This window comes from Nothobranchius furzeri, chromosome 5, assembly GCF_043380555.1.
Source record: "Nothobranchius furzeri strain GRZ-AD chromosome 5, NfurGRZ-RIMD1, whole genome shotgun sequence".
NCBI classification, from domain to species: domain Eukaryota; kingdom Metazoa; phylum Chordata; class Actinopteri; order Cyprinodontiformes; family Nothobranchiidae; genus Nothobranchius; species Nothobranchius furzeri.
The window spans coordinates 56,061,655-56,087,050 of NC_091745.1; the positions used below are offsets into that span (position 1 = coordinate 56,061,655).

The 25,396-nt window shown below is 41.7% G+C and overlaps 1 protein-coding gene across 2 annotated transcripts in view; it reads right to left on the reverse strand.

The window, feature by feature from the left end:
- Positions 1-785: 785 nt before the first annotated feature.
- znf407 (zinc finger protein 407) overlaps positions 786-25,396 on the reverse strand; it is a 213,775-nt gene continuing 189,164 nt past the window's right edge. For both annotated transcript variants that reach the window (XM_015949454.3, XM_054740645.2), the window contains exon 10: positions 786-2,059. In XM_015949454.3, the coding sequence (XP_015804940.3) occupies positions 1,188-2,059 (872 nt within the window). In that variant the 3' untranslated portion in view covers positions 786-1,187. The remainder of the gene's footprint in view (positions 2,060-25,396) is intronic.

The window sequence follows — 25,396 nt, forward strand, 5'->3', positions numbered from 1 at the left end:
CTTTTTCTGTGTTTTTATGCCACAACCGTGATATCTGTACAGATTAACCATTTCAAGTGTTGCATCCTTATCTGCAGCAGATGCTGATAATCTCACAGCCAGCTCTGGATGCTCACCTGAATCCTGTTAAACGTGTCGTCGCTGGAAGGATCAGAAACAACGGAGTTTATTAATGCAACACGAGGCGGTGAGCAGGAGACAAACGTGTTAAAAGGCAGGCAGGTGTGAGTTGAAATTACAGGCTCTCTACTCTTTGTGCGGTTGTGGATTTCACAACTTCTTCTCTCCTCTGGCCCCCCACCCTCCATCTCTCCTGCTCCACCCTTCTCTCTCTCTGAGCTCACCTTCTCGTGTGCTGCGTGCACGTGTGTTAAACGGATGATCTTTTGATGCCCTTGGTTTTATGAGTGCTTTCTCTCTGCTTTCAGTGAGCAGCCATTGTGTTTGCAGCCGTCACTCCGCTCTCCCACTCACTCCATCAGAAACCGGGCTCGCGTTTGGGTCTGAATGAATATTGATTCTCCCTGCAGTGCTGAATGGTGCCGGGGAGGGAAAAAAAGGGATGAGTGTGTTGCACACAGCGAACAGAATGGGCCTGATGGTATACGGTGGTGACGATTAGGATGATGTGGATCATGGCGACAATAACGCTAATGGTGAAGGTAATGAGTGGGATGGTGATCAGAAGGCATGATGGGAGCCATCAGCTGATGCATGTATCTACATGTTTGTGTGTGGTAGGTGTAGCCACAATATAGACGCTGAAATGTGACAAAAAAAAACTGTGAAAGTTAAATTTAAGCTTTATTGTCAGAATTTGAACAGTGTTCGTATCTAGAGATTTTCCAAAAGACGAGAGGATACTTTTTCTTTGAGAACAGAAAACATCAAATTTATCAGGGTGAAACGTTTCAGATTGATTAAAGCAGGTGGTTTATACTAACGACGGATCTCACAGCTAAACCTTTGGTCATCTACAAATTAAGGATCATGCTAGCATCACAGAGGTTAGAAAGCTTTAGTCCCATCTGAGCAGCTCTCAGACGCCGCCTCTTTAAATGATGTTCAGCCTGAGTTTTGCATAGCTCAAATGAAGATTGTGTGAAATGCAACAGACAGCATTTATAACTCATTTAGGAGGACTCAACAGAACTCAAGAGGAACTAGAACATTAGTAGGATTCTTCTTCACTCTTCCAGTACGATACTGTGGGACCCTCCATCCACATAGACCACCATCTCCTCTTCGGCTTGATGCTCTTCAGGCTGCCCTTCCCTGTGCCCCGCTCCGGCCTCTCCGTACACACCTCCCTCCACCTGTAAGGTGCAGTCATCCAGCTCTGTCACAATATAGTGGGTGCCCTCGTCATTGACAATGACCTGGGTGAGGCCGTCCTTTATCATCTGGGAAGCGGCGAGCTGCAGCACTTCCTGCATGTTTCCATGCCTCGACTCCTGGATCACTTCCTCCTGCTCCTGTTTGACTTCCATGGCGGTGTCGGCAGCCTCAGCCATCTCAGGGCTCAACACCTCATGGACGACGGCTGCTTGGTCTTGAATTTTCTCCTGATGACCCATTTCACTGACAGCGGAGAGCAGAGCATCCAGGGCGGTGGTCGACTCTGAGACTGAGTGACTCTGTCCCGCGGTGGCATCTGTGTCCTCCACCTCTTCGCTGGCCACAGCCTGCAGCTCCTTACTGGTGTCTCCTGAATCTAGAACCACATACTGGGTGCTGCTTTCAACTAGGTGGGCTCCTGCGGAGGCCACCTCCCTGCCTGAGGCTATGACTTGTCCATCTTCTGTGATGTGGAGCACCTCAGCCACCTGACCTGACATCGCCAGTGTCTGCAGGGTGGCAGCAGCCGACTCCTCCAAAGCCTGATCAATGGTTATGTCATTCTCGCCATAACCCTGGATGATGATGACCTGCTGGATAGACTCATCATGGCCGGATGCCTCATCTGAGCCCTTCCTTTGCAGAGAGGAGTCTGAATCGGATGCCACAAATGCAGCCCCCTGGCCTCTCAGGCGGCACTCGAAGGATTTGGATACAATACCTGAAAGAAGAAGAACACACGTTATGACGATTTACAAGTCGGGGTTTCTCCAACAGCTATAAGCTAATACCTCACTGGGATTTTCCAGCAGTCTGTTCAAATCCACCAACAACTGATGAAAATGATAATGAAACAACATATGGCCGATGCTGGATATTTGCGTACAGATATAAAATAATTATTTAAACAAAGAGAGTTTATTGGTTTTCTTAGTGTTTGCGTTCTGATGACAAACATCCAGACTTGAATTTCAATTCTTTTGTAGCAGACACAGACAGAGGAAGAATAAACAAACGAATAAAAGCAAAGGAATAATATTACATGAAGAAGAGGTAGTAAAAGAAGAAGAAACAACTAAAGAAATGAAAAAAAGCTAAAAAAGAACAAAAAGAAGACGAGGGAAAAAATGAGTCAAACTAAAAAGAAGAGAAAAAATAAAATAAAAAATAAAATGAAGAAAAGTTAAAAGAAGAGAAAAAGAAAAAGTAGAGGGAAAAGAAAAAGAGGAAAAATAACAAGAAAAAATGAATAAAACGAAGAAATCAAGATGCATTCAATTTACTTTGGAGGGATAACTGAATTCTGACCAGAACGACAAGATAACAGGTTCAAATAACAGATTGCTTTGGCTCTAAATCAACATTTGATGGACATAGTTGATCCAGCAGAAATCTGCACTAGAGACACCAGCTGCAGGAAATAGCTAAATATTCCAGTTTACGTGAACTGTGTGGTGCAAAACTGAACGTTTCTAAGATATTATTTCCATAACCTGCTGTAAGACTTGAGGCCGGAGCTGTCACGAGAGTAGAAAACACACCGCGACTCACCCCGGGTGAACTGAGAATCCTTTGCAAATATTTTACAACATTTTGGAAACGCTCCTGAATTTCTTTCATGGTTTGTCACTGACAGCCACCGCAGTAGGATACTAGCTTTAGCCACAGTGTTGAATCCAATCAGGAAAAAAAATACACCTTAGTTTAACAGCAAACCCTCTAGTAACCAGGAAGGAACAGCTGGAAGATACAACCAGAAAAGATGTGCTCAGAGTTTAGTTTAATTAGCAGCAAGCTGAAACAAATCCGATCCAAACTAAAGAATTTTCTATCACCTAATCTCTCCTAAAAGCACAACTCTGGAAACTCATATGCATATCCATCCATCGCTGGGAGAGAGAATGAGAGGAAAAATCACAGAAAGCTAAACTGACATAAAAGGTGATGTAACACTTCACATATTTGTGTCACTTAATGCATGAAAGGAGACAGAATATGGAGACACTCTGCTGGCGGAGGAGAGCGCTGAGATACAGCTGGTGCTAATTGAGCCACACTGTGCCCTCTCAGATCACAGGTTGCCATGGCGTTTCCAAGGTGATAGGAACAGTGTTAGAAATGCCATTGTTTAAAGAGCGCCTGGCTCAGACACTTGTAGGCTAATCTATGCAGGAAAATGGGGATTTGAGACATTAAAAAGGGGCTTCTGTTCACAGCTAAGCTGCTGAGAGCTGAACTTAATGTAGAATAAGTGAAAACACACACAGACGCCTGTCAGCAGAAGCAAACGTTGATCCTGTATTTGCAGCTTTCTGTTTTTTAAACCTTTCAGATCTCCTAAAACTCTCTCTCCAGACAAAGAAGAAACTTCTTTTGTTCTTATTAGAAAGTCAGAGTTTTGTCACAAAGTGCATCTGATCCAAACGCGTCCTTTTTATCCCCTTCTCGGTGCATGCAGGCAGAGACGTGGGGGTCTAACTGCGTTATTACTGGAAAAGCAGGCGGTCACCATGAGTTCTCAGGCTGCAGCAAAGATAAAGTCCAGAGATGAATAATGCAGTTTAGAACTGTTTACACAAAGTCTTGGTAGAGAGCCGGTGAGTGATGAGGCTGTCTACCATCAGAGGGAACTATTAAGACTTTAATGCAGCAGTGTCCACAGCAGCAAACAATGTTAAAGTTTAAATACGGCTTCTAACTCTGGCTTAGAGCTCAATTTAAAAATATTAAAATGATATATACAGATAGAGCACCCCCTGGTCGTTCGTAACAAGCATCCACTCGTGCTTCCTGCTGAGGCTTCACAGAAGTACGCATTGTTGTTTCATAAGTCCAACTAAACACGAGGAACTGGGAAAATCACTTCTCTGCATCTTCAATAGATGGGAAAAAAAAAACAAGTTTTTGTTTGCAGAGATGATTTCTGACCAGAAAAAGAGCTTCCTGTTATTCAGAGAAAGGAACGTGGAGAGTAATCCCCGTCTACAGCAGTCCTGAGAGCTACCTGTCTGCTGCAGGTAAGACACTTACGAATCACCAGATCCTGGTCAGATTTAGGTTTATCCTGAAAGTTAGATACGTTGGAATTAAAGAACATTTAGAGGCAGCTCAGAGGTGAATTTTATACCAGGCTTCTTTATCAGGAACCAAAGAAAAAACCTTTTTCCACATCTTGAAAGTTAGAAAACAAAAGTGTGTCTTTAAAAAAGGTTTATATCTATTTTTCTTCTATAACCTGATTAAATGTAATGTGCTTAAATGTCTAGTTCAGAGTTTCAGTTAAAACGTAACAAATTCATGTCTTACCTAAAGGTGTTTTGTGAAAAGCTTGGTGAAACAGAGTAATTCTGATTAGACTGACGTGCTAACAGCTAGTCGGACCAGTTACAACGTGGATATCTGTCTTACTGCTACTCTAATCTTTTTGAATGGTGTTTTCTAGACTTTGAAGTTATGGAGCAAAAAACGTATTTCTGTAACTTTATGCAACAAAACACAACCGGGCCATTTGTCCCGGTTTTATTTTGAAATAACCCTGGTTTTGTTGTTGTTAAGCTGCTATTGAGTGTGAAATGGAAACAACAAGGGTATTCTTCTTCTGTATAGTGATGTGCTGTTTATGTGGATGTTCTTGCCACCTAGTGGTTCAGTTGGGAATTTTGTGTTTTTGTCAGAATAATGTTTTCATAAATATTAAAAAAGAAAAATTGGAAGACAAATACTTGTGGGAGTATAGATGGTTCATATGTGAGAACATTCACCCAAACGCAGCAGCTTTCAATCATCTATTCAAACCCTGCCCCTGACATCTCCTACATTCAGAAACATCCTCATAAACCTTCACCATCAGTGAAATGCCGAAATCCTTCCACATCCCTGTAAAGGTCCAGGAGAAGGCAACTGCACTTTTTTAAATGGGAAACTACCTAAAACTCATTATAAGGTTGCAGCACACAGACAGGATTGTGCAGTAAATATCAATTCAGGCTCTTCCATTTGCACCTCAAGTGACAAGCCCTGTAGTTAGAGAGTGGAGGGAGTCAGCGCTGTCACAGGGAGCCAGGAGAGGTTGGCATTTGGAGCAGCGGAGGTTACCTATTTACACAGAGCTACGGAGCCCATGCTAACAGCCTATGCCAAAACGCTGTGGGCTGAGAGATCGGCTGCAGAAACACAATAAGTCAATGACAGAGCAGCTTCTGCAGCATTACCATAAAACCTGCTTCAAAGTGTGCAAATCTAAAGCAACTCTGAGCTCCTGTGTGTGTTCGGTTGTATTTCTCTGAATCTTCACGCTGGCAGGTGGGTTACACATCAGCTTTAATTGTCTGAACAATATGGGTTCCTATATGCATTTCTCCCTGTATGTGCTTGCCTATGCGAGTGTTTCAGAGTGTGCGGCGCGCTGCTGCGGGGATGGCGTGGTTGCGTGTTGCTAGCGTGTGTCACATTAGCCATGGGGTGCAGTCGGCGGCGCCCAGCGGCGGCCCGCTGAGGTTTATGGAGTGTCACTCAGTCGCCGTGGTCGTGAATCAAGTTAATGTTGCAGATCCCATCTCTTCAGTTGTCCTGCGCTCCCGGTGGAAGAACAACATTTGAACAGCGTGATTTGGCCCCGGCGAGAGGCTGATGCCTGTTTAATATGTGTTTTGAGTGCTCTGACTGACTGAATCCTTTAACAGGAGGTGAGAGAGAGAATGAGACAGACGTAGAGAGGCAGGCTGCTTTATTGCCTGTGATCTGAAACAAGATGGAGGCTCCTGAGAGGAATAAAACAACAGGGGGAAGACGAGACTGGCAGTGATGTCATTTAGAATTTCAAACAATGGCAGCAAAGTTGGGCTGCAGAAGCAAATCAGTGGCAGATGATCTACATCTGCAAAGCTTTTTTCTTCATACAGATACATATACATATACTCTCTGCGCTGTTTATTCTACTTTAATGACACTCGTTTAAACTGGAGAATGATTTATTTGGAACTAGCACATTAAGAACATTTTTCTCTGCCAACACAGCTGATTTGAAGGTTTATACGGATGTGAGTTGGTGATATTGGTGTCTGCAGCTGAGAAACAATATAAACACTGTTTCGAGTTGTGCTTTTCAAACTCTTGGCTTGACTCTGTTATGAACGGCTGAAACTTGATCAGGGGATATAAAAGAGGAACTGAACTATAGCAGAATACATCTACTGCTCTTGAACTCTTTTACTGACCTTTTGTGATGTTTTCAGCTGTTCAGATGTGTATTTAAAAATATCCTACCCACAACCTCAGTTTGGAGTTTATAACTTTTGGGACTGGTGAGCTAATGGCTACTCAAGGGGTTAGCTACGACTAAAATGTATTGCAGTCATGCTAAAACAACTTTAATGTTCAATTTTTCAAAGATGTTCATGATAATGTTAGTAAACCTTCACAATTCTACCAAATTAGACATTACACAGATATGCATACGGAATTATATGATTTAGAAAAGTAAATATCACCATCAGCAGCTAAATGCAGCTCTTGGGCACCAAGTGGTCAGGTCTAGCAAATAGTTCTTCATTTTTCTGCAAAAAATATCATTTGGATGCATAATTGGCAGAGGCTTGGGTTTCTAAAATTAAGTTGTGTAAATTGCTTTGAAACTTTTGAGATTGTACGCCTTGCAGGGCAGCATGACCACACCTTCTTCTGGGCTGAGATCTGTTAGCTCATCAGTCCTGTAGAAAGCAGACGATTTCTCCAGAGTCTGTTCATGAGCTACAATACCGAAGACTGTTTATTTTGGAATTTTACACATGTGTTAACCAGTTCTGATGGATATTACAGTATAATGCTTATCAGGGGTGTCCAAACTTTACAACGAGTGCCAAATTGTCGTGGGTCACAAAAGGTTTTTTTTTTCAATATAAAAATGCAAAACTTATAAAGTGATTTTATTTATGCAAACTCCTGAAAATAAGTATAAAATGGGCAATCAGAAAAATCTTTACATAAAGATGATAGACAGTATAACTCCATATCAACAACCTGTCAGAGACAAAATACAACTTTCTGGAAATGCAACTCAGAGCTGCAAACGGCCGCTGGGCTACTTTGGACATGCCTGTTCTAGATCTTTCTTAGCTCCAACACACCTAACCTAATCATTTAATCACCTCAACAGCATGCTCTGAAGATCTACATGAATCACCCGTTCATTTAGATCAGGTGAATGAAACATTAAAGATAAAAACAGACAGTAAATGAACGAATAATCCCTTCCCACGATCCAGGGACTCTAGTTTGACCATCGTCAGAGAGGTGGGAGCTCAGGTTGGTTCAACGTTGGAGCCTCTTGACTCCGCAAGGTGCAGATGCAATTATTGATCAGCCAATCGATGGACTGACCAGAGTCGGGGGCCCAGGGCCTCTAAGTGGCAATACTTCAGCCCAGAGAGGCAGCCAGGGGAGCGGTCAGACAGCACTTACCAGCAGTTAGAGAAATTAACCCTAACACTGAGACACCGGCACACACACAATCAATTACGCTGGCTGTTATACAGGTCAGCCAGTTGCTAAATGTAGGCCCACCAGCACGTGTTCCAGTAATCAGGAGAGCCCACACCCGTCAGCGCGTGGGTCTGGTTGTGGCTGAGAGGACACCAGACGGTAATCTCTAAACCTGAAATTAGCCACAATTTTAACCCCAAATGCTAATTGCTTCGTAGGAGCACACACACACACACACACACACACACACACACACACACACACACACACACACACACACACACACACACACACAGAGTCATGCAAGGAAAGAACGAGTCAACCAGAAGACACACTGCAGCCAGCAAAGTCGATTAAACTGTATCAAACTGTAACAGAAGAGAGAAAAAAAGAAGCTCCACAAATCAATTAGGAGGTCAATGACAGGACCATGAAAAAGTCTGAGCTTATGATCAATTCACCACAAAACCCTTTACAATCCTTTTACCAGCTGATTCCCCTCAGCAGCAGATAGGAAGCTTGAACTTTAAACGGAGCCAACGGAGGAGCCCAAACCTGGCATACACACTCAAATATAGATGTTTGTGAGGACATTTACAGACTGTGTGTGTGTGTGTGTGTGTGTGTGTGTGTGTGTGTGTGTGTGTGTGTGTGTCAGAGGCTTTTGAAGGTGACACTGCTAAGTCAGGGTATATACAGCAATCCTTAAGTAAAATTTACTACTTTTTAATACTTTTTTTTTACTACCTTCAGAATTTTTTTAAAACCATCACAACACTAAATTGCAAGTGTTAATCAGCGACCAATTTACACATATTTTAACATATATAACATACAAAAAGAATAGACTTAGAGACTCGCTGATGTTGACAACGTATTGCACATATTTATTTTACTTAGAAAATAAGCCAGGCACTTCTGTTCAGCGGTTCAGACAGTTGAGCACGAGGCCTGAAATGATGCAGAACGACCACTGAATATGACGTCATCATTATGTGACCGGATATGCTAAAGTAGGGCTGCTCGATTATGGCAAAAACAATAATCATGATTATTGTGACTGAAATTGAGATCTCGATTATTTAAGACGATGTTTCAATTTATGTAGATTTTTATTTTTTTATTTTTATTCAGTCATAAAACTGCTCAGGGCACAATCAGGGCAAAAATAAACAAGAAACAAGATGATCACTAAAATAACTCCTGATTCCCAGTATAAAAAGACCAATATACTTATAGCTCATAATTTATGACCCAAGGGCTATAAATCTTGGTTTAACTCATTTAAGTCTAACCAGTACAGACCCAAATACCATTATCTTGCAAATACTGACAGCAAGAATTATACAGTGGCATTTATAACAAATACATGCAAATTGATGTTCACAAAATTTTGCATAACATGTATTGAGTCGTGTCTCAAGGTGCTGTAGGAGCGTGCACTAGCACCGTGTCCTCAGAGAGATTAGTTATTATTTATCAGCGTGAGGAACTTATTTCTACCTTATTTATAAACTATTTATTTACAAGTCCATCAGTTAATGTAATAATTGTCCCAACCACAGCTGCACCCCCACCCCCCACCCCGGTCTCACAGCAATCAGGGGTAAGCTGCACGTGTGTTTAGCGCGCCGCACACGCACATTTAGCCGTTTTTAGTGGCTCAGGAGTCCGCAGGTGCGGTGTGTGCGTCACTCACTCTGGTTACTCCAACAGGGAGCCGGCTCCAAGAGCTGTTTCTTTAGCAACCGACACATCACTGCATCATTCCCTTTCCTAATGTCCTGAAGAACGGTCCGGAGCGCAGGCGGAGTGTTTAGCTAACCTGCAGGAAATGTCAACGACAGTTATCCAGAAAGTAGCTAAGGGTTACCAGAGATGTTTCTGAGGTGTTCGCTAGGTACTTTTAAGATTTAAAAAGTCATGAAGGGGGTCTGAAAAGCTGCTAGAAATAGCGTCAGTCGCTAAGTTAACTTGGCAACACTGGGAGGAGCGCTTCATTTGTAACTCAAGGCAGCGCAAGTGGGAGGAGCAAATAATCGGCTTGTTTTGTTTTTATAATCGTTCAAAACATTTCATTCGGAATATATTTCTATGTCGATGTTCAGAATACGACATCTGATAGTCTGAAAAAAATAATACCTAATTTGGAAAATATAATACCTCTGAGACCAAATTTAACACTTTTAATGGCCTTAAATTTGACTATTTTTATTTATCACTTTTTAATACTTTTTAAAAACCCGCGGACACCCTGTAAGTAGATAAAGTGTCAGTTCTGGTTCAATCCAGGTCACCAGGGAGTTTTCACTGTTCACAAGTGTGTTTTAAATGTTAGTGTGTGAAAGTTTATTTTTTATTTTTTATTGTAACAATTAAATATTTTCAATTAAACCAATTTGTTCATATTAATACATTTATTAATTCATTATCAATCTGAAGGCTTTAACACTCCAACAGGCCAAGCATTGCTTGAATATATGTTTGTCACACTCCACTGTTCAGATAAGATTTTTAAAACAAGATTATGTCATATTGAGGAAAGATGGAATTACTAGTGAATGTACTCACTAGTAATGATTTTGAAGATAAAGTTAAGATCAATCTCATGCAATGTTCCTGGGTCCTTTAGAGCTTGAATAATGTGTTATATTTACCATATCATACCCAAACCATAACTATACTATACCATACCATACCATGCATGCCATAATATACCATACTATACCATACCATAACTATACCATACCATACCATACCATACCATACCATGCATGCCATAATATACCATACTATACCATACCATAACTATACCATACCATACCATACCATACCATACCATACCATGCATGCCATAATATACCATACCATACTACACCATACCATAACTATACCATACCATACCATTACCATAACACAACACAACACAACACAACACAACATAACATATAACCATACCATACCATTACCATAACACAACACAACACAACGTAACGTAACGTAGCGTAACATAACATAACATAACATAACCATACCATACCATACCATACTATAAGCCTCAGATCCATCAGCAAGGTTCAGCGTAGAGCGGGTTATTGTGGACCAGCGTCTACTGGTCTGCAATGTCAGGAGAGCGTTTCTATTGCAGTATGGGCTCTCATGTTGGCAGGCGGGGCTAAAGGAACAATCATGCACGGTTTTACAAATAAGTTGTGCAACTCTTCAGTATATTTTTGGTGCAATAAATGGTCGGCTAAGCTAAAATTAAAAAAACAAAAACAAAACAAACAAAAAAATGCTTACCACAGACTCCACAAGTGACTCCCGTGTACGGTTGCTGAGTTGTGTGTGTGTGTGTGTGTGTGTGTGTGTGTGTGTGTGTGTGTGTGTGTGTGTGTGTTGCTGAGTCCAGGCCTGCCTTGCTGCCCTGGTTTGCCGGTCTGTGGCTATAAATAGCATCCAGCACACCATAGCATCTCTGTGTATTTCTCCCATTGCCATCGCTTCACATTCACATCAACAGCAGCATCAAGAACACTAAAACACACATTTTAAAAAAAGAGTTCAAAACACTGTCCAACTGTAGAGTTAAATGTCAACTCACAGCTCAGCACATGCAGGGATCTTGTTTGTGTTTAAAAGCTAAGTGATAAAAGTGGGGTTTCAGGTAAGATTTAAAGAGGGGAAGCAACATGGCCTGCCTAATCTGTAAGGACAGAGCATTTCACAACATGGGGCCCTTTCCTCTCTCGTAACGCAAGGCATTTTTGGGACTTTGTGTAATGATTGATCGCTGATCTCAAACAATGACTGAGCGCATGGCTGAATGCTGTCTGCCAGATAAGATGGGGCCATGGAGTATAAAGCTTCAAACAAACGAGATTGGTAGCCAGCGCAGAGATGCCAGAACTGGTGTAATGTGGTCCGATCTACGGGCCCCAGTCAAAAAATGTGCCTCAGGGCCAGGTCCTATCTTAAATCTAAATTTATGTAAAATTGAGAACGTTTTTTTTTTATTGATTTGATGTGATTGGGCTGATTTATAAAGGTATTCAGTTGTAGATGTGCATCTAAGAGTTTCCATAATATCGGTCCAGCGTTTTATGAGATATATTGAAACAGACAAGGTTAAATAATGCAATCTGGAGTATTTCATATAAATGCCTCTTAGCTACTACATTACTTTGAAAATTAAATGATTTTTGGCCATTTATTTGAGTTTGCTAAGGTCAGTTGGCTGTGGCAGCCATCTTGCAATGGTTCAGTGGAAAAGTAATGAGTTGTAGATTTGACAAACATGCACACACACTGAAGTAAATAGGCATTCATTTTAAATCTTAAAAAAAAAAGCTAAATAGATGATAAAATTACAATAAAAGAACTGTTCAATGATCTTTTTTTAGTTGAGCTAAAAGATGACCTTCCTCACTTCTTCTTTCTCCACTGTGCTCCCTCAAGCAAAGCTGGAAATTCTACCTGTGTGTGTGTGTGTGTGTGTGTGTGTTTCCGTACAGCCTAGCAGGTCAGCTGAGGTCCAGCTAGTGATGGCTCTACTTTGTCTAGGAGGGACACTCACCACTGTCACCTTTACAAACGCCATGAATCAACGCCACAGAGGACAGGCGGGCCAACCAAAACACAACCAATTACACAGCAGCCAGATTGACATCAGGTGGACAGAGCAACCAGAGAGACGGAGACACACCGCACACACTCCAAGGACAAAGAAACACACGAAAACGAGGCCACAGACTGACAAAAGACCCTCTGGACTCTGAAGGCCAAAATGTGACTTTGGAAGCATAAACTTCGGATCAGCTGGAAAAAAAAGTGGGATAAATATAGATTCAAATATTTGTCACAGGACTGCTTATGTGATTTTTAAAGGGAACAATTGTACTCTGTTGGGCATCTTTTGGTGTGTTTGCATAGATTGTAGAAGAGGTTTGAGTCAGTCTGAAAAAAAAAACCCAGCACCATTTAATGTGTAATGGAAGCGAGGCATTGTGTAACAGACAGATTGTGAGAATGTATACGCTTTAAACCCTAACCTGTTAAATAGTTATTATTGTGCTGCCATGAGGGAAAATAAAACACCCAGAATGTGAAACAATATTTGTTGTTTTCTGGTATATTAAGCCTCCCTCCCACACACAGCTGAGTAAACTTAAGTCAACACGCTAAATGTCAGCCACTCACGATCAAGAAGCTGCAATTTCCGACACGGAGCTGCTTTTAGTAATCTATTCTTAAATAATGAGTGATTAACTGGTAGTACATACAAAAGATTAAAAAACACCAGAAGTGAATTTGTGCAGGTGAGCTGTGTGAAATTTACTCTGAGATAAATACGAAACAATAATTACTACAGAAAACTAGGCAATTTTTTTAACTTTTGTTTCAAAAAATGACCTGAAAGCAGATTAAATTATCAAGTCAGAAAAACAGTATGAAGGTCATTCAGACAGAAAATCAGGACTAAAACCACTCACAATAAAACAGAAGTCCAACTAAAGGACACACACACACACACGCACACCATAACTGGTCAGAGCCAACCCAGGTCAATGGCCTGCTCTCAGCTTTTTCTGCTGACTGAGGACAACCTGGAGTGGGAGTCATGTGGTCCAAACTAAGTCAGTCTACATTTCTACGTCCCCCAGAGAGAGAGAGAAAGAGAGAAAGACATACATACAGAGAGAGAGAGAAAGAGAGAGAGTTAGACAGACAGCCATGCAGAGAGAGAGAGAGAGAGAGAGAGAGAGAAAGACATACATACAGAGAGAGAGAGAGAGAGAGAAAGAGAGAAAGACATACATACAGAGAGAGAGAGAAAGAGAGAGAGTTAGACAGACAGCCATGCAGAGAGAGAGAGAGAGAGAGAGAGAGAGAGAGAGAGAGAGAGAGAGAGAGATTGATGTAGTGGATGGGAGGTGAAGAGGGAATGGGGGATGTGAAGGATGGAGACTCCTGAATTCAAACTGTTGTTTGTTTATTCTGGCTAATAGCTCTGGAGGCATATTTGATAAAGAGTTATTTTCCCATTTCTTGAGATTAAAGAAAATGCTAACCCTCCACAAAAAAGCAGAAGCTGGGATTCAAACCCGCAACCAACTGCACCATCATCATTATTATTATTATTATTATTATGTTAGAGTTATATGATTATAATTGTTATTATACAGGTGAAACTCGAAACTCAGAAACTAGAACATGGTGAAAAAATCAATTTACTTCAATAATCCAACTTAGACTGAGAGACCATCTAAAGGCTCAGGAACACTGCAGGAATTCTGGATTCATTAGCTGATTACAGTGACGCCTTATGTCTAGAATATTGAACCTGTTCACAATATTCTAATTGTCTGAGATTTTAAATGTGGGGTTTTTATCAGCTGTAAGCCACAATCATCGAAGTTATAATAAAGAAAGGTCTAAAATATCTGGCTTAGCAAGTATTCAGTCTATCTAATACCGTAAATCCTCTAATATTGGCCTGTATTCTATTACCATCCAGATCTCCTACATTAGCTGGTCTCGCTGTCAGTTTGGGTAAATAAAGGCCGGTCTCTAATAGTGGACAGTTTTTCGGCACAAACCTAACCGCCAACAGAAAATCCAGCCGCAGTTTTGATAACTTTAAAGTACTAATGCTCTTAAAATAGTTTAATGAATAGCGTACTTACCCACTGTTAATGAATTAGTCTCACAAAACACGACATCACGTATAAACATTAGAGTCACTTCCCACTTCCTGTTCTTAAGTCCCGCGTGATGTTTTGTCTATCACACAACTTTCCAAGAAGCGCTCAGTGGCGCGGCGTGTGCTGTGTGACCACATGACTTCTCAAAATTGCGGGTGCGATGTGGCACGTCTGCCTCCGGTGTGCCCCAGGCTTTATTTACTTTGTTGACTTGGTGTAAAAATGCCCAAATTCCGTGCGATCGGGACAAAATCAAGCGTTTTTTTCCCCCCCGTGTCCTGAAAGTAGTGTGCCACAAAGGACTTACTGAAACTTACTGAAAGAAGATGGTATAGTGGATCATAATCTCCGGCTGCAAGATGAGCAGAAATTGAAGGGAAAATGCTACAGTCAGCAGTGATCACTTCATTACAGTTAAGGGTTTACTAAAGGTTACCAAGGTTTCTTACAGCGTTTCACTGAACAGCTTTGAAACAGCTTGTCGAGTGCTAATGTTTTTAGCAGTTAGCTCAGTGTTGTAATGTGGAGCTGTGGAGGTTGAGGATTAAAGAGTTAGAGGATGTTTTTTTTTTACTTCAAACCAAACAAGACACGAATGGGTAAACTTTGGAGCGGTAAGGTGTCTGTTGCCTTTTGTTGTAAATCAATAAACTAATTATCACCAAATGTTTACAATGCACTATCAGCATGTTTGCTACGTTTGTTACCATGATTTAGCCTAAAACAATTTGTTGTAAATGTTCTATATGCATACGTTCGTACAATGTTAACTGTACATTTTCAATAAACAAAACTTGTGCTATAGGTTCAAATAGTCACACAATCTTGTTTTTATTCATTCTACTGGTAGTTTATTTAGCTCAAATTGAAATTAAGACCTGCCTCTAATTCTGACCTCCTTCCAATAAAGGCCTGAACCAGGATGCACTTGGGTAAATAAAGGCCCAGGCCTGTATTAGAGGATTTATGGTATGGATTTCTTTAGTTTCACTTTGTCAAATTACTGATATGAATACTTACATTTTTTAAGTTTCCCCTGTAGGTTTCTGGGTGAGTTGTGACTGGGAGAATTAAAACAACATGATGCATTTCTGTGAATCAGTCTGAACAGTTGTTACTCCGGCAGCAGCCTTGGTCACAACAGAAACCACAGAACATCCTTCACAATAAAAGTCTCAAATATTATGAAATTAGTTTATTCTGGTGAAACAGGTTGTGTTTAACTTCAGATGATGGTGCAGCCAATTTTGATTTTGACATTTAAATTTTTATCACCTGAGCAGAATTCTGAATATTTTTATTAAACATTAAATTTTTTTACTAAAAAAATTTGACTTTAATCTTAAAACTAAGGACAGATACCTATTCCTTCTGAATTATTCTTCTTCTGCTTGGCCCTAATATGTCACCTTAATAAGTCTTATTACTCTGTTCTTCTGAGGCAGATTGAAATGTAAAATCTGTCAATTCTTAATCCTTGCTGCTTCAAAAGTCTCGCTCCTGTTTTTTGACACATTATGGGCCTACATTGCATAATAATACACGAACTCATTGGTTTCCAGAAACAGAAATCTGCTTTCAGGCATGGAGACACGTTTTCTAGAAGAGATTTGAAAGTTAAATAAAAGAAGGAGAAGTAAACAGTTTCTGGGAAAAATAAATAAGCTGTCTGTGTCTTCCGCTAACGTGTGACGCGATGGGGGACCCGTTTCTGCGTCCAGAACATCAGAATTAACCGTTTCCTGGAGGAGCAGAGGGATAGGAGCTATGAAGACTCTGTTAGGCAGCACAGCTGCACCGACTTAAGGATCAACGCTAGACTCGGGAGTGCGAGTGAGAAAAGAATCCTCTAGCACAACCTTCATGTGGCTGGCTGCTGGATAAAAGAGCAAACGTGTGGGAGGCTGCTGCAGCGGCGCAGAGCGAGGCCTGAGAGTGAGAGGGCGTCTGATGCTGAAAGGCCTGAAACACCTGATGACTGCAGGTTACATCACTGATTATGTGACCTAGAAAGCATCAGAAGATGCATCATTTCAAGTTTGAAAATGACTAACCAGATATGACTAATGCATTACTTTTGGTTGGAGAGTGGTTATTTCCCTGATGCTGCAAATCAACAGCTATTTGCACTCTCCAGATGAAGGTCAGAAATGATCACAGTGTGATGGCCAGATGCAAGGAGAGAGGATAGTAAAGAGGGAGCGAGAGAGCGGAGTGGGGAGGCGTGTGTGAGCTCCAGGCTGGAATCCACAAGGGGAGGTTGACATATGAAACAATAACAAAGATTATAACACCCATATTCTTCCAGCTTCTCTTCCCAAAAGACGTCCTCTCTCCGTGTCTGTCCTGTTCCCGTCTCCTTGCACGCTCTCGTCTTTCTCTCAAAAGCTCTGGAGGTGGACCTTTGATTGCTTCTTTAATTAGCAATGTCAGACGGCTCTGTGGATTTACTGGGGATGTCAAACTTCTGCAGATAATTGCACGCCTTTCCCTCTCTCTCCCTCCCTTCATCCATCTCTCCATCCTCCTTTCACCGTGTCCCCCCCATCTATCCCTCTCAGTAATTCTCCTATGATTTAATGATTAATTATGGATGTGAGTTTGAGAAGAAAAGCTTTTTCACTAATCAAAACGAGCCCCCTCCTCCCCGTTCTTCATTTTTTGGGGGCTAATTACAGAGTGAAGATAATGTTGCTGATGCCTTTTTGTTGCCAGTTCTGTACCGAGCACTGATCTCCGGTCTGCCGTGGAGGATGAAACGAATAATGGCAACATAGCTAAAGTAAAAAGTAAAGGAAAACCAGAGCGAAAGATCTGATCTGTAATGGATCGGGAGGAAAGGGAGTAAACAAAAAATAAACAGTGAAGCACAAAGGAAGGGCCAACTCTTCATCCTGTCCTGCTTTTTGGTTTCAGCCACTAACTCAAAAACAAATTCAAAAAGACATTCTAAAGAATAAGAAGATGTTTGAATGAAAAACTAAATAAGGGCATGAAAATTATTTTAAAATCTGGGTAAATTTTAAATATATATCATAGTACTTTAGATAAGGCAAACATTCTTCCTCTGACAGTAAATCAGGTACTTAACAAAATAAGAGCACACGTGTTTAAGTCACAGTGACACCCTCCACTTGAAACTGGTAGAGAAGTTCAAAGGAAAGTTTATTTATGACCAAAAAGAGGCCTAAAAATCAGCACTAAAAGATGCTTAGATCCAATAAAACAAGTGATAATTTGTTTCGAATAATTCATCAGAAATATGACAAATCCAAGCTCGTTTTCCAAGCATAAACTCCAAAGCATCCGTCTTTGGGCATCTTCATTGTTCAAGAACTTTATTCATTTGTTTAGTTTCATGGGTTCTAGAATCCGCATTTCTATGGCAGTATCCGTTTTAATAATGATTTTATCCATTTCAACCCAAACACGTTTGCAGATCCATACAGGAGTCTTGACTGAGAGGACTTGCTGTTGCTTCCATCCATCCATCCATCCATCCATCCATCCATCCATCCATCCATCCATCCATCCATCCATCTTCTGAACCCGCTTTGTCCACGCAGGGTCACGGGGGTGGGGGGGTGGGGGCTGGTGCCTATCTCCAGCAGTCACCGGGCATTCAGACGGGGTACACCCTGGACAGAGAGCCAGTCCATCGCAGACTTGCTGTTTCTTCCATCCATCCATCCATCCATCCAGGTCTGTTTAGACAGTCTCCGATCCTCTCTGCCTTATTTACTGGGTATTTACCTAACAGAGGCCTGCTGCAGATATTTATCACCCTGATGGCTCTATATATAGGGCTGAGGAGCTCGGTGAGAGGAGAGGCAGGCACAGTGGGAGGTTGCTTCTCTAATCTCCATCTCCAGGCTGACAGGCCCGAGAAGGCCCTAATGAATGGCTCTTTTCATCTGCGCGCCTGTGTGTATATGACAGTATAAATATTTAGCAATATTGGAGTCAGCTCGTGATTTTTACACAGATGGAGTGATTGATGGCTCAGCCCCCTGACGCATGCCAAAGACCATCCTAGAGATGTTATATAAACCAACACAGCCTTTCTCTCTCTCTCTCTCTCCCTCCATCATCATCTCCATCTCACACTCTCCATATCTTTCACACATGCCTCCTCTGCTCTACGCCTCCTTCCCAGCTTGTCTTCTCGCTGTCGATCCGCCCTCTGTGGCTCTGCCAATTTGCCTCACTGTTGAATTTCTATCTTACAGTGTGCTGTCTCTGTGGATGTAAGACAGGCTAAATCAGAAGAAAACAACCTGGCAGGGAGGAGACTACGTGGAGAGTGGCGTTGAAATGTTACATTTGTTATTATAAACTCATTATGAAGGAAAAATTAGTCTTTGGAAGTCTGTGAAGTACTAAAAAGTTCATTCCAACAGTTGAATTTTCTTTTCCAGTTAGTTTTACATAATTCCATGTCTGGGAGACATTCACAACAATGTATAGGAACACTGCCGGATGCAGCTGGTGGCTCTTATTATGCAGCACATCCTGTGGGTCAGAGTGAACTTGTGAGTGAAAGCTGTTCTACATTTCAATAAAAGCATCTGCATGCTGTACATAAGTATGCACGCACACCCAGGGATCCATGCACACAGCGCTGTCATCTGTGTCAGAGAGAAACCAGACCACAGCCAGTCTGAGAGGAAACCACACACACATGCTGCTGCCAATATGCCACTGGAACTCTGCACAGAATTGGTGTGTGTGTGTGTGTGTGACTGACTTATGATAGTTCACTAACTCTTGCGAGGACATTTTGGGTTTTTATGAAATGTTTGACACTTTTCAGAGTGATTTTACGGCCGAATGTCAAACCGGTGGCTCCAGTGGCTCCAGCATTAGACGGGGTTGTATTTAAATCTCACCAGTTGAGATTTTGTTTTCTGTTTGGGTTTCTATTTTATTTAATGTTGTATATAAAGACACTCATTATGGGCTTTTGAAATTCAAAAGGTTGGTGGCCGATTTGAACCAATCTGGTATGATGAAACAACACATTCTGAATTATTTTTTAGGAAATAAATGAATTACGAGCACAGCGTTGAATTAATTGTGAATTTTCTCTTTTATACACAAGATTGTAATCATATCAATAAGCTCAAATACATACACACATTCACCTTCACCCATTTCTACCAATTCGTCCTTTCCCAGGATCCACTGATTTTCTCTTTCCTTTTCCTCACATTTTTTAATCAGATAATTTTTTCTCATATTTTTTATTTTTGTTAATCATTTTCAAAAAATCGATTAGTTTTTTTTTTGTTCTTGTGATGCACCTCGTGATTTTTATCCTGATAGGCATAATATAAAAGATCACTTTCTTTCTTTGCTTCTTTACCTAAATCTTCTAATAAATGAATTAATTAATGATTAGCTAGATGGCTAAAACTTGGTCACATTAACGACAGGACAATGATCTCAAACACTCATCAGAAGTGGTTTCTGATTGGAACCAACCAATTTAAATTAAATCTACCAGTTATTCCACTAAGAGTGAATTAATATCAGCTAGATTTGTTAGAAGCACGCTGATTTCTGTGAAACACCTTTGGTCAGAGTAAAACGTAGAGGGAGATTTTTAATTTGGATATAGGCATTTAAGTTAAACGTATGTAGTTTGATGGCGTGGGAGAAAAGAAATCAGCGATGAATTCAAACTTGTGCTGCATTTCTTGTTTTTAGATAATCATTTTTCTTTGACTGTCCTGGAAGAATTAGGTTCAAATCATCAAAAAGCACAAAACACCAAAGCCCCGATGAGTGTTGATAAACCTCAATCAATCAATCAAAGCTTTATTTATAAAGCACCTTCCGCAACCCTGTCGGGAAGCCTAAGGCGCTGAAAAAAAGGTAAAAACATTAAAGTAGAAAACAAATGGGTAAAACAAGAGATAAAGAGACCAATGAAAGCAGGGAAATAAAATCAACATAAATTGAGGCCTAACTCAAACACATTCAGGGAACGTCAAGCGGAGGAGGTGGGTTTTTAGGCAATTCTTAAAGGCTGGCTGAGATGGGGACAGCCTGGCTGAGGGTGGCAACTGGTTTCAGAGTGACGGGGCTAGGACTGAGAAAGCCCGGTCCCCACGAGTATGACACCTAGAACGAGGAACAGCGAGCAGGCCTTGGTCAGAGGAGCGCAGAGCGCCTGATGGGGAATGTCTGTTCAGGAGAGTGGCCAGATAGGGGGGAGCACCACCCTGGAAGACATTGTAAACAAAGACGAGGAGTTTAAATTGTGAACAATAACAGACCGGAAGCCAGTGCAGGGAGGCCAGAACCTCCAACTACGACTGTAATAATCTTCTGTTTTGAGTTCTGCATGTGTGAAACACAGGGTCTAAACTTTCTGCATGGCCAATTAAACTAAGATGCATGAACAGAATCCCTTGAAAAAATATATGAGGACTTTTGAGGGGGGTGAAGGGTGGGAGGGTGTATCGAAGATGTATTAACCTTGTAATTGCCTTTGTAAAATATGCTCCCTTGGTAATGAAATTTCCGTCTTTAATTTGAAAGAATTGGGGAAAAAGCTCCCCCTTTTTCTTCCGCTATGTGTTTTTCCATTTAATTGCTTTTAAAACTTCAATCTCAAACACCCCCACAGCTTTTGTGTGGGGAAGGACCAACGCCGGATCGCCACATCTATTAATCTAACTGTCCTTCGTCGGAATTAGCATTCAAATGTGATCGGTTCCACCGCGCCTTATCCGCCGCTTGTAATTCTCCAAAATCCACTCCTCTGCAATAACTACAGTGCCCTTCATGACGTGCACCACCTTCCTTTTGCTTTGAGAGGTATTGATTTTTATTTGTTCCATAATGAGAACAATTAGTCTTTTTCCTGCTCTCTTTAATCCATCACCTTCGAGTTCCCGCGGCTCTGCCACCCATCCGGCCTCTGTCTTTACACCCAGCTGGAAGTCTGTTCACTGGGCAGAGGACATCGCTGGTCTCCCTCTGAGGCACAAATACAACAAAGAGAGATAACAGAGGGCATTTTGCTCCTTCCATGCTGCTGTGTTCCAACTCTCTAGTGAATTTGAACAATACATTCATTTCATAAAGGGCTTCTGAAGAATGACACCACTGTTCTCCCCCCCAAAAAACACTAACGGCAGATTTTCCTGATGGTTTTCATTTGTTGTAAATGTGATGCTTTCATTAAGCAATATTAGACGGATATAAAAAAATCTTATCAGAATAAATTCATTATTAATCATTGCTAAAGTAAAATAGAAAGGAATTGCATCCTATCTATCATACTGGATGTCTAATTTCTCATTTTATTAAAAGACCCGTGCCTCTGCTGTCTACGGGCCAACTCTAATTGATGTGGTTAGCAGAAACGACTACATTCCCAGTCCGGTGTGGCTGGGTGTTAACATGTATCGTAAAACGTGAAAACATAATAAAACACTCAGATCTATCCATTAGGAATGCTTTAATTTCCGCAGTGGCAGGCGAGTGGCAGCAACCTCCAGCCGTCACGAGGCTTTAGCGTCCATAAACTGCCTGATTGACAGGCTGATTTGTGACTGACTGGAGAAGCGACTCGACCTGTATACATGCATGTGCACACGCGTGACGTCAGGTCCCATTTGAACCACGGCCGAAGAGAAATGAAGCATCTGCAGGAGTCCATTTCTCTTGCCGCGCTGCCTGAGCTTTACTTACCCTAATGATGTATAATAGCCTGCAACTACACTTAACCTGAGTATTACTGTGGCAAAGACTGAGTGGAAGAGTCACACACACACACACACACACACACACACACACACACACACACACACACACACACACACACACACACACACACACACACACACACACACACACACACACACACACACACAAAGAGCTGTAGTTTTTCTCAGGACTCTGTTTACTAAGTTCTGGAAGGGCAGCAAGCGACTTGGCACTCTGAGAAATGAAAGAGTCTGAAATCTCACTCCATCAAGTCACATCACATCCTGAGATGCGCATTAAGAACGACAGCTGTATCCTTGTTTTCTCTCTGATCTCTCACTCACACTTCACTCTGCTGCTGACTCATTCTGTTGCTGTAATCTAAATTATACAAGCAGTTAGCATGCTGCATCTGTTGTCTCCTAATTAAACTAATTCTACGGGATGCCTGAGTGTTTTCATACATGCAGTAGAGAGGCTGGCCCTTTAACCCTTTTCGCATTAATTAGTGCAGATAAAAACACGCTGGTTGCTTACACATGTATCTCATAAGTGACTGAATGAATGCGTGTGCACTCATGCCCGTTTGTGTGTGTTTGTGTGAGTGTGCAAGACAGGTTGGAGACAGTGGAGAGACAGTAAATGACAGAGTCACGTGAGGCGGCTACTGTATGAAACCTCAGATCTAATCAATAGGAGCGAGGAGGACGCCAGGCGCCAGCCAGAGGGTCACCACTCATCACTCAGGTCAGCGGCGAACACATCCATGCATGCACGTGCACACACATCACCGCGCACACGGGGAGGGCACGGCACAGGGCGCATTACTAGACAGGACTATGAGGCAGCAGAAGATGGGTCAGAGAGATGTTGATGCGCATAGTAGCAGAGAGGGAGCTAGATCGATGAAAGAGATTGAAGGAGGTCCGTAATACCGGAGGAGTCACGGATGTCCAGAACACGGCTAAGCAGGGATGGGAGACAGGTCAGGAGGGTTAAAAAAACCTCACACTGCAGGGATGAGACATCGGCAGGCCGTAAAGAAGGCAAAGGAACGACAAAATTGACTAATTTTGATGCTCAGCGTGGCTGAATCGGATTGTGGTTGGGGTGAACTGCTTATGAGACAACTCGGAGCTGAATTATTGTGATACAGCAGGAAATTCACAGCTTCACTGGTATGACGAGTAAGGGGCTATTGGAGATGTTTGCAACAGAAGATCGTACGCTAGCTGTGAGAGCTCAACTAAAAGTGGGACAATGAACCAGAATGAGTGCTTGTTAAAGTGTGTGTGTGTGTGCGTGTGTGTGTGTGTGTGTGTGTGTGTGTGTGTGTGTGTGTGTGTGTGTGTGTGTGTGTGTGTGTGTGTGATGCTGCAGTAAAGAGACACCTATGGAGAAAAGGACTAGGCTCAGTGGCATTTAGCCCTTTTCTATAATGACAAAGAAAGCTGGAGAGGAGACACGGGCTCTGTTATTGAATTATTGAAGTTGCACAGAGAGGTATAAATCTGCCGAGGAGATCACACACACACACACACACACACACACACACACACACACACACACACACACACACACACACACACACACACACACACACACACACACACACACACAGACACGCGCGCGCGAGCGCCACATACAGTGAGGGTGGCGTGACGACTCCAGACTTTGACTTGCTGACCTTGAGGTTGTTAAAACAAGCTCTCCGTCAGCTTTTCTGCAAAATATGTTTACCTTGTGAGAAAGGAGAGAGAGAGAGGGAGACGGAAGAAGAGAGGGGGAGAGACGGAGAGTGAAAGCGTGCTCTCTGCTGACATTGCCGGAATAAACATGGCAACTCCATCAATTCTTGAGGATTGTGAGGTAAAATAAAAAAGCAGAGACACCACAGAGGGAGACATAAAGGAACTAGCAACCTGTGCCAGGTCGTCTCCAGCCAGCTCTTTACAACACACCACCATCATGACTAGGAGACGAGATTAAGCCCTTGAGGACGGAGGCCAATACCAGGAACTCATAGCACAAACACAGATTAAAAGAGTACTACTGTGTGTGTGTGTGTGTGTGTGTGTGTGTGTGTGTTTAGTATATGTTATAATATTACACATTTTATTTCTGTATTTCAAACATCTCATCATCTTTGAGAAACAGGTGTAATTTATCATCTTTGCACATGAATGAACCTCATAATTAGAAATTCCTGCTAAAGGTTTGAACATAGTGGTGTTTATCTTTTTGCAAGTGCGTGGAAACGTGGGCACGTGTGTCCTACCTGAGTCGTGTAGCCGAGGGGGGCACCTTTTCTTATTAACATCATCAGTCTGCATCATTACCAGGCTGCCTGGGTTGGGCAGCAGGTGCTATGAGAGTGCCAGGGTTACAAACGACCATGGGATTGTTGGGAGAACACACACACATACAAGACAGCCCCCATCTCAAATCCCCAAAAGGGATGTGGGGTGTCTGTGTCTATCTGTTATCTGCTGGGTTAGCACACGTGTCTGGCCTAGGTGGGGTGGGGGGTGTTCCTCTGTTCATTCTGGGTACAACAGGTCGGCGATACGTCCAGATAACAAAAAGAACATCCAGTTGGTCTAAGAAAGCTTCTAAAGAAAAAGTAATACATTTAATGAAATCAAACTGTAAAATCTGTTTACTTTTGCCTGCTGCAAAAATATGTTTTTAGAGTGACACATTTTGGTCATAGATGAAAAAACAGAGTTTTCATAAAGTATTTATTATGTAAAAATGTATTTTATTCAGAACAGAAATTATCTAGATGTCCATCTGGTACATTAATGCCCTTTCACCATGAAAAACAAACTTTATTGTCTCCCTATATATTTTTTTTCTGATTTAAAAAAAAACACCTTGGAAGTTTAAATCTTTTTTGCCAATAGTGTAAATGTGTATTATTAGAAAATATTCAAATCTATATATTGTAATTAAAATGTTTTATACAATTTTATATTTTATTCTGATACTTATGTATGACTGGCATCAGTGCCTTGTCCGCATTTTCGGCAGAAAGTCGGGCTCGTTTCCGGTAAGAGTTGGACTCCACCAAGGCTGCCCTTTGTCACAATTCTGTTCATAACTTCTATGAACTGGATTTCTAGCCAAAGAGTTGAGGGGATTCGTTTTGGTGG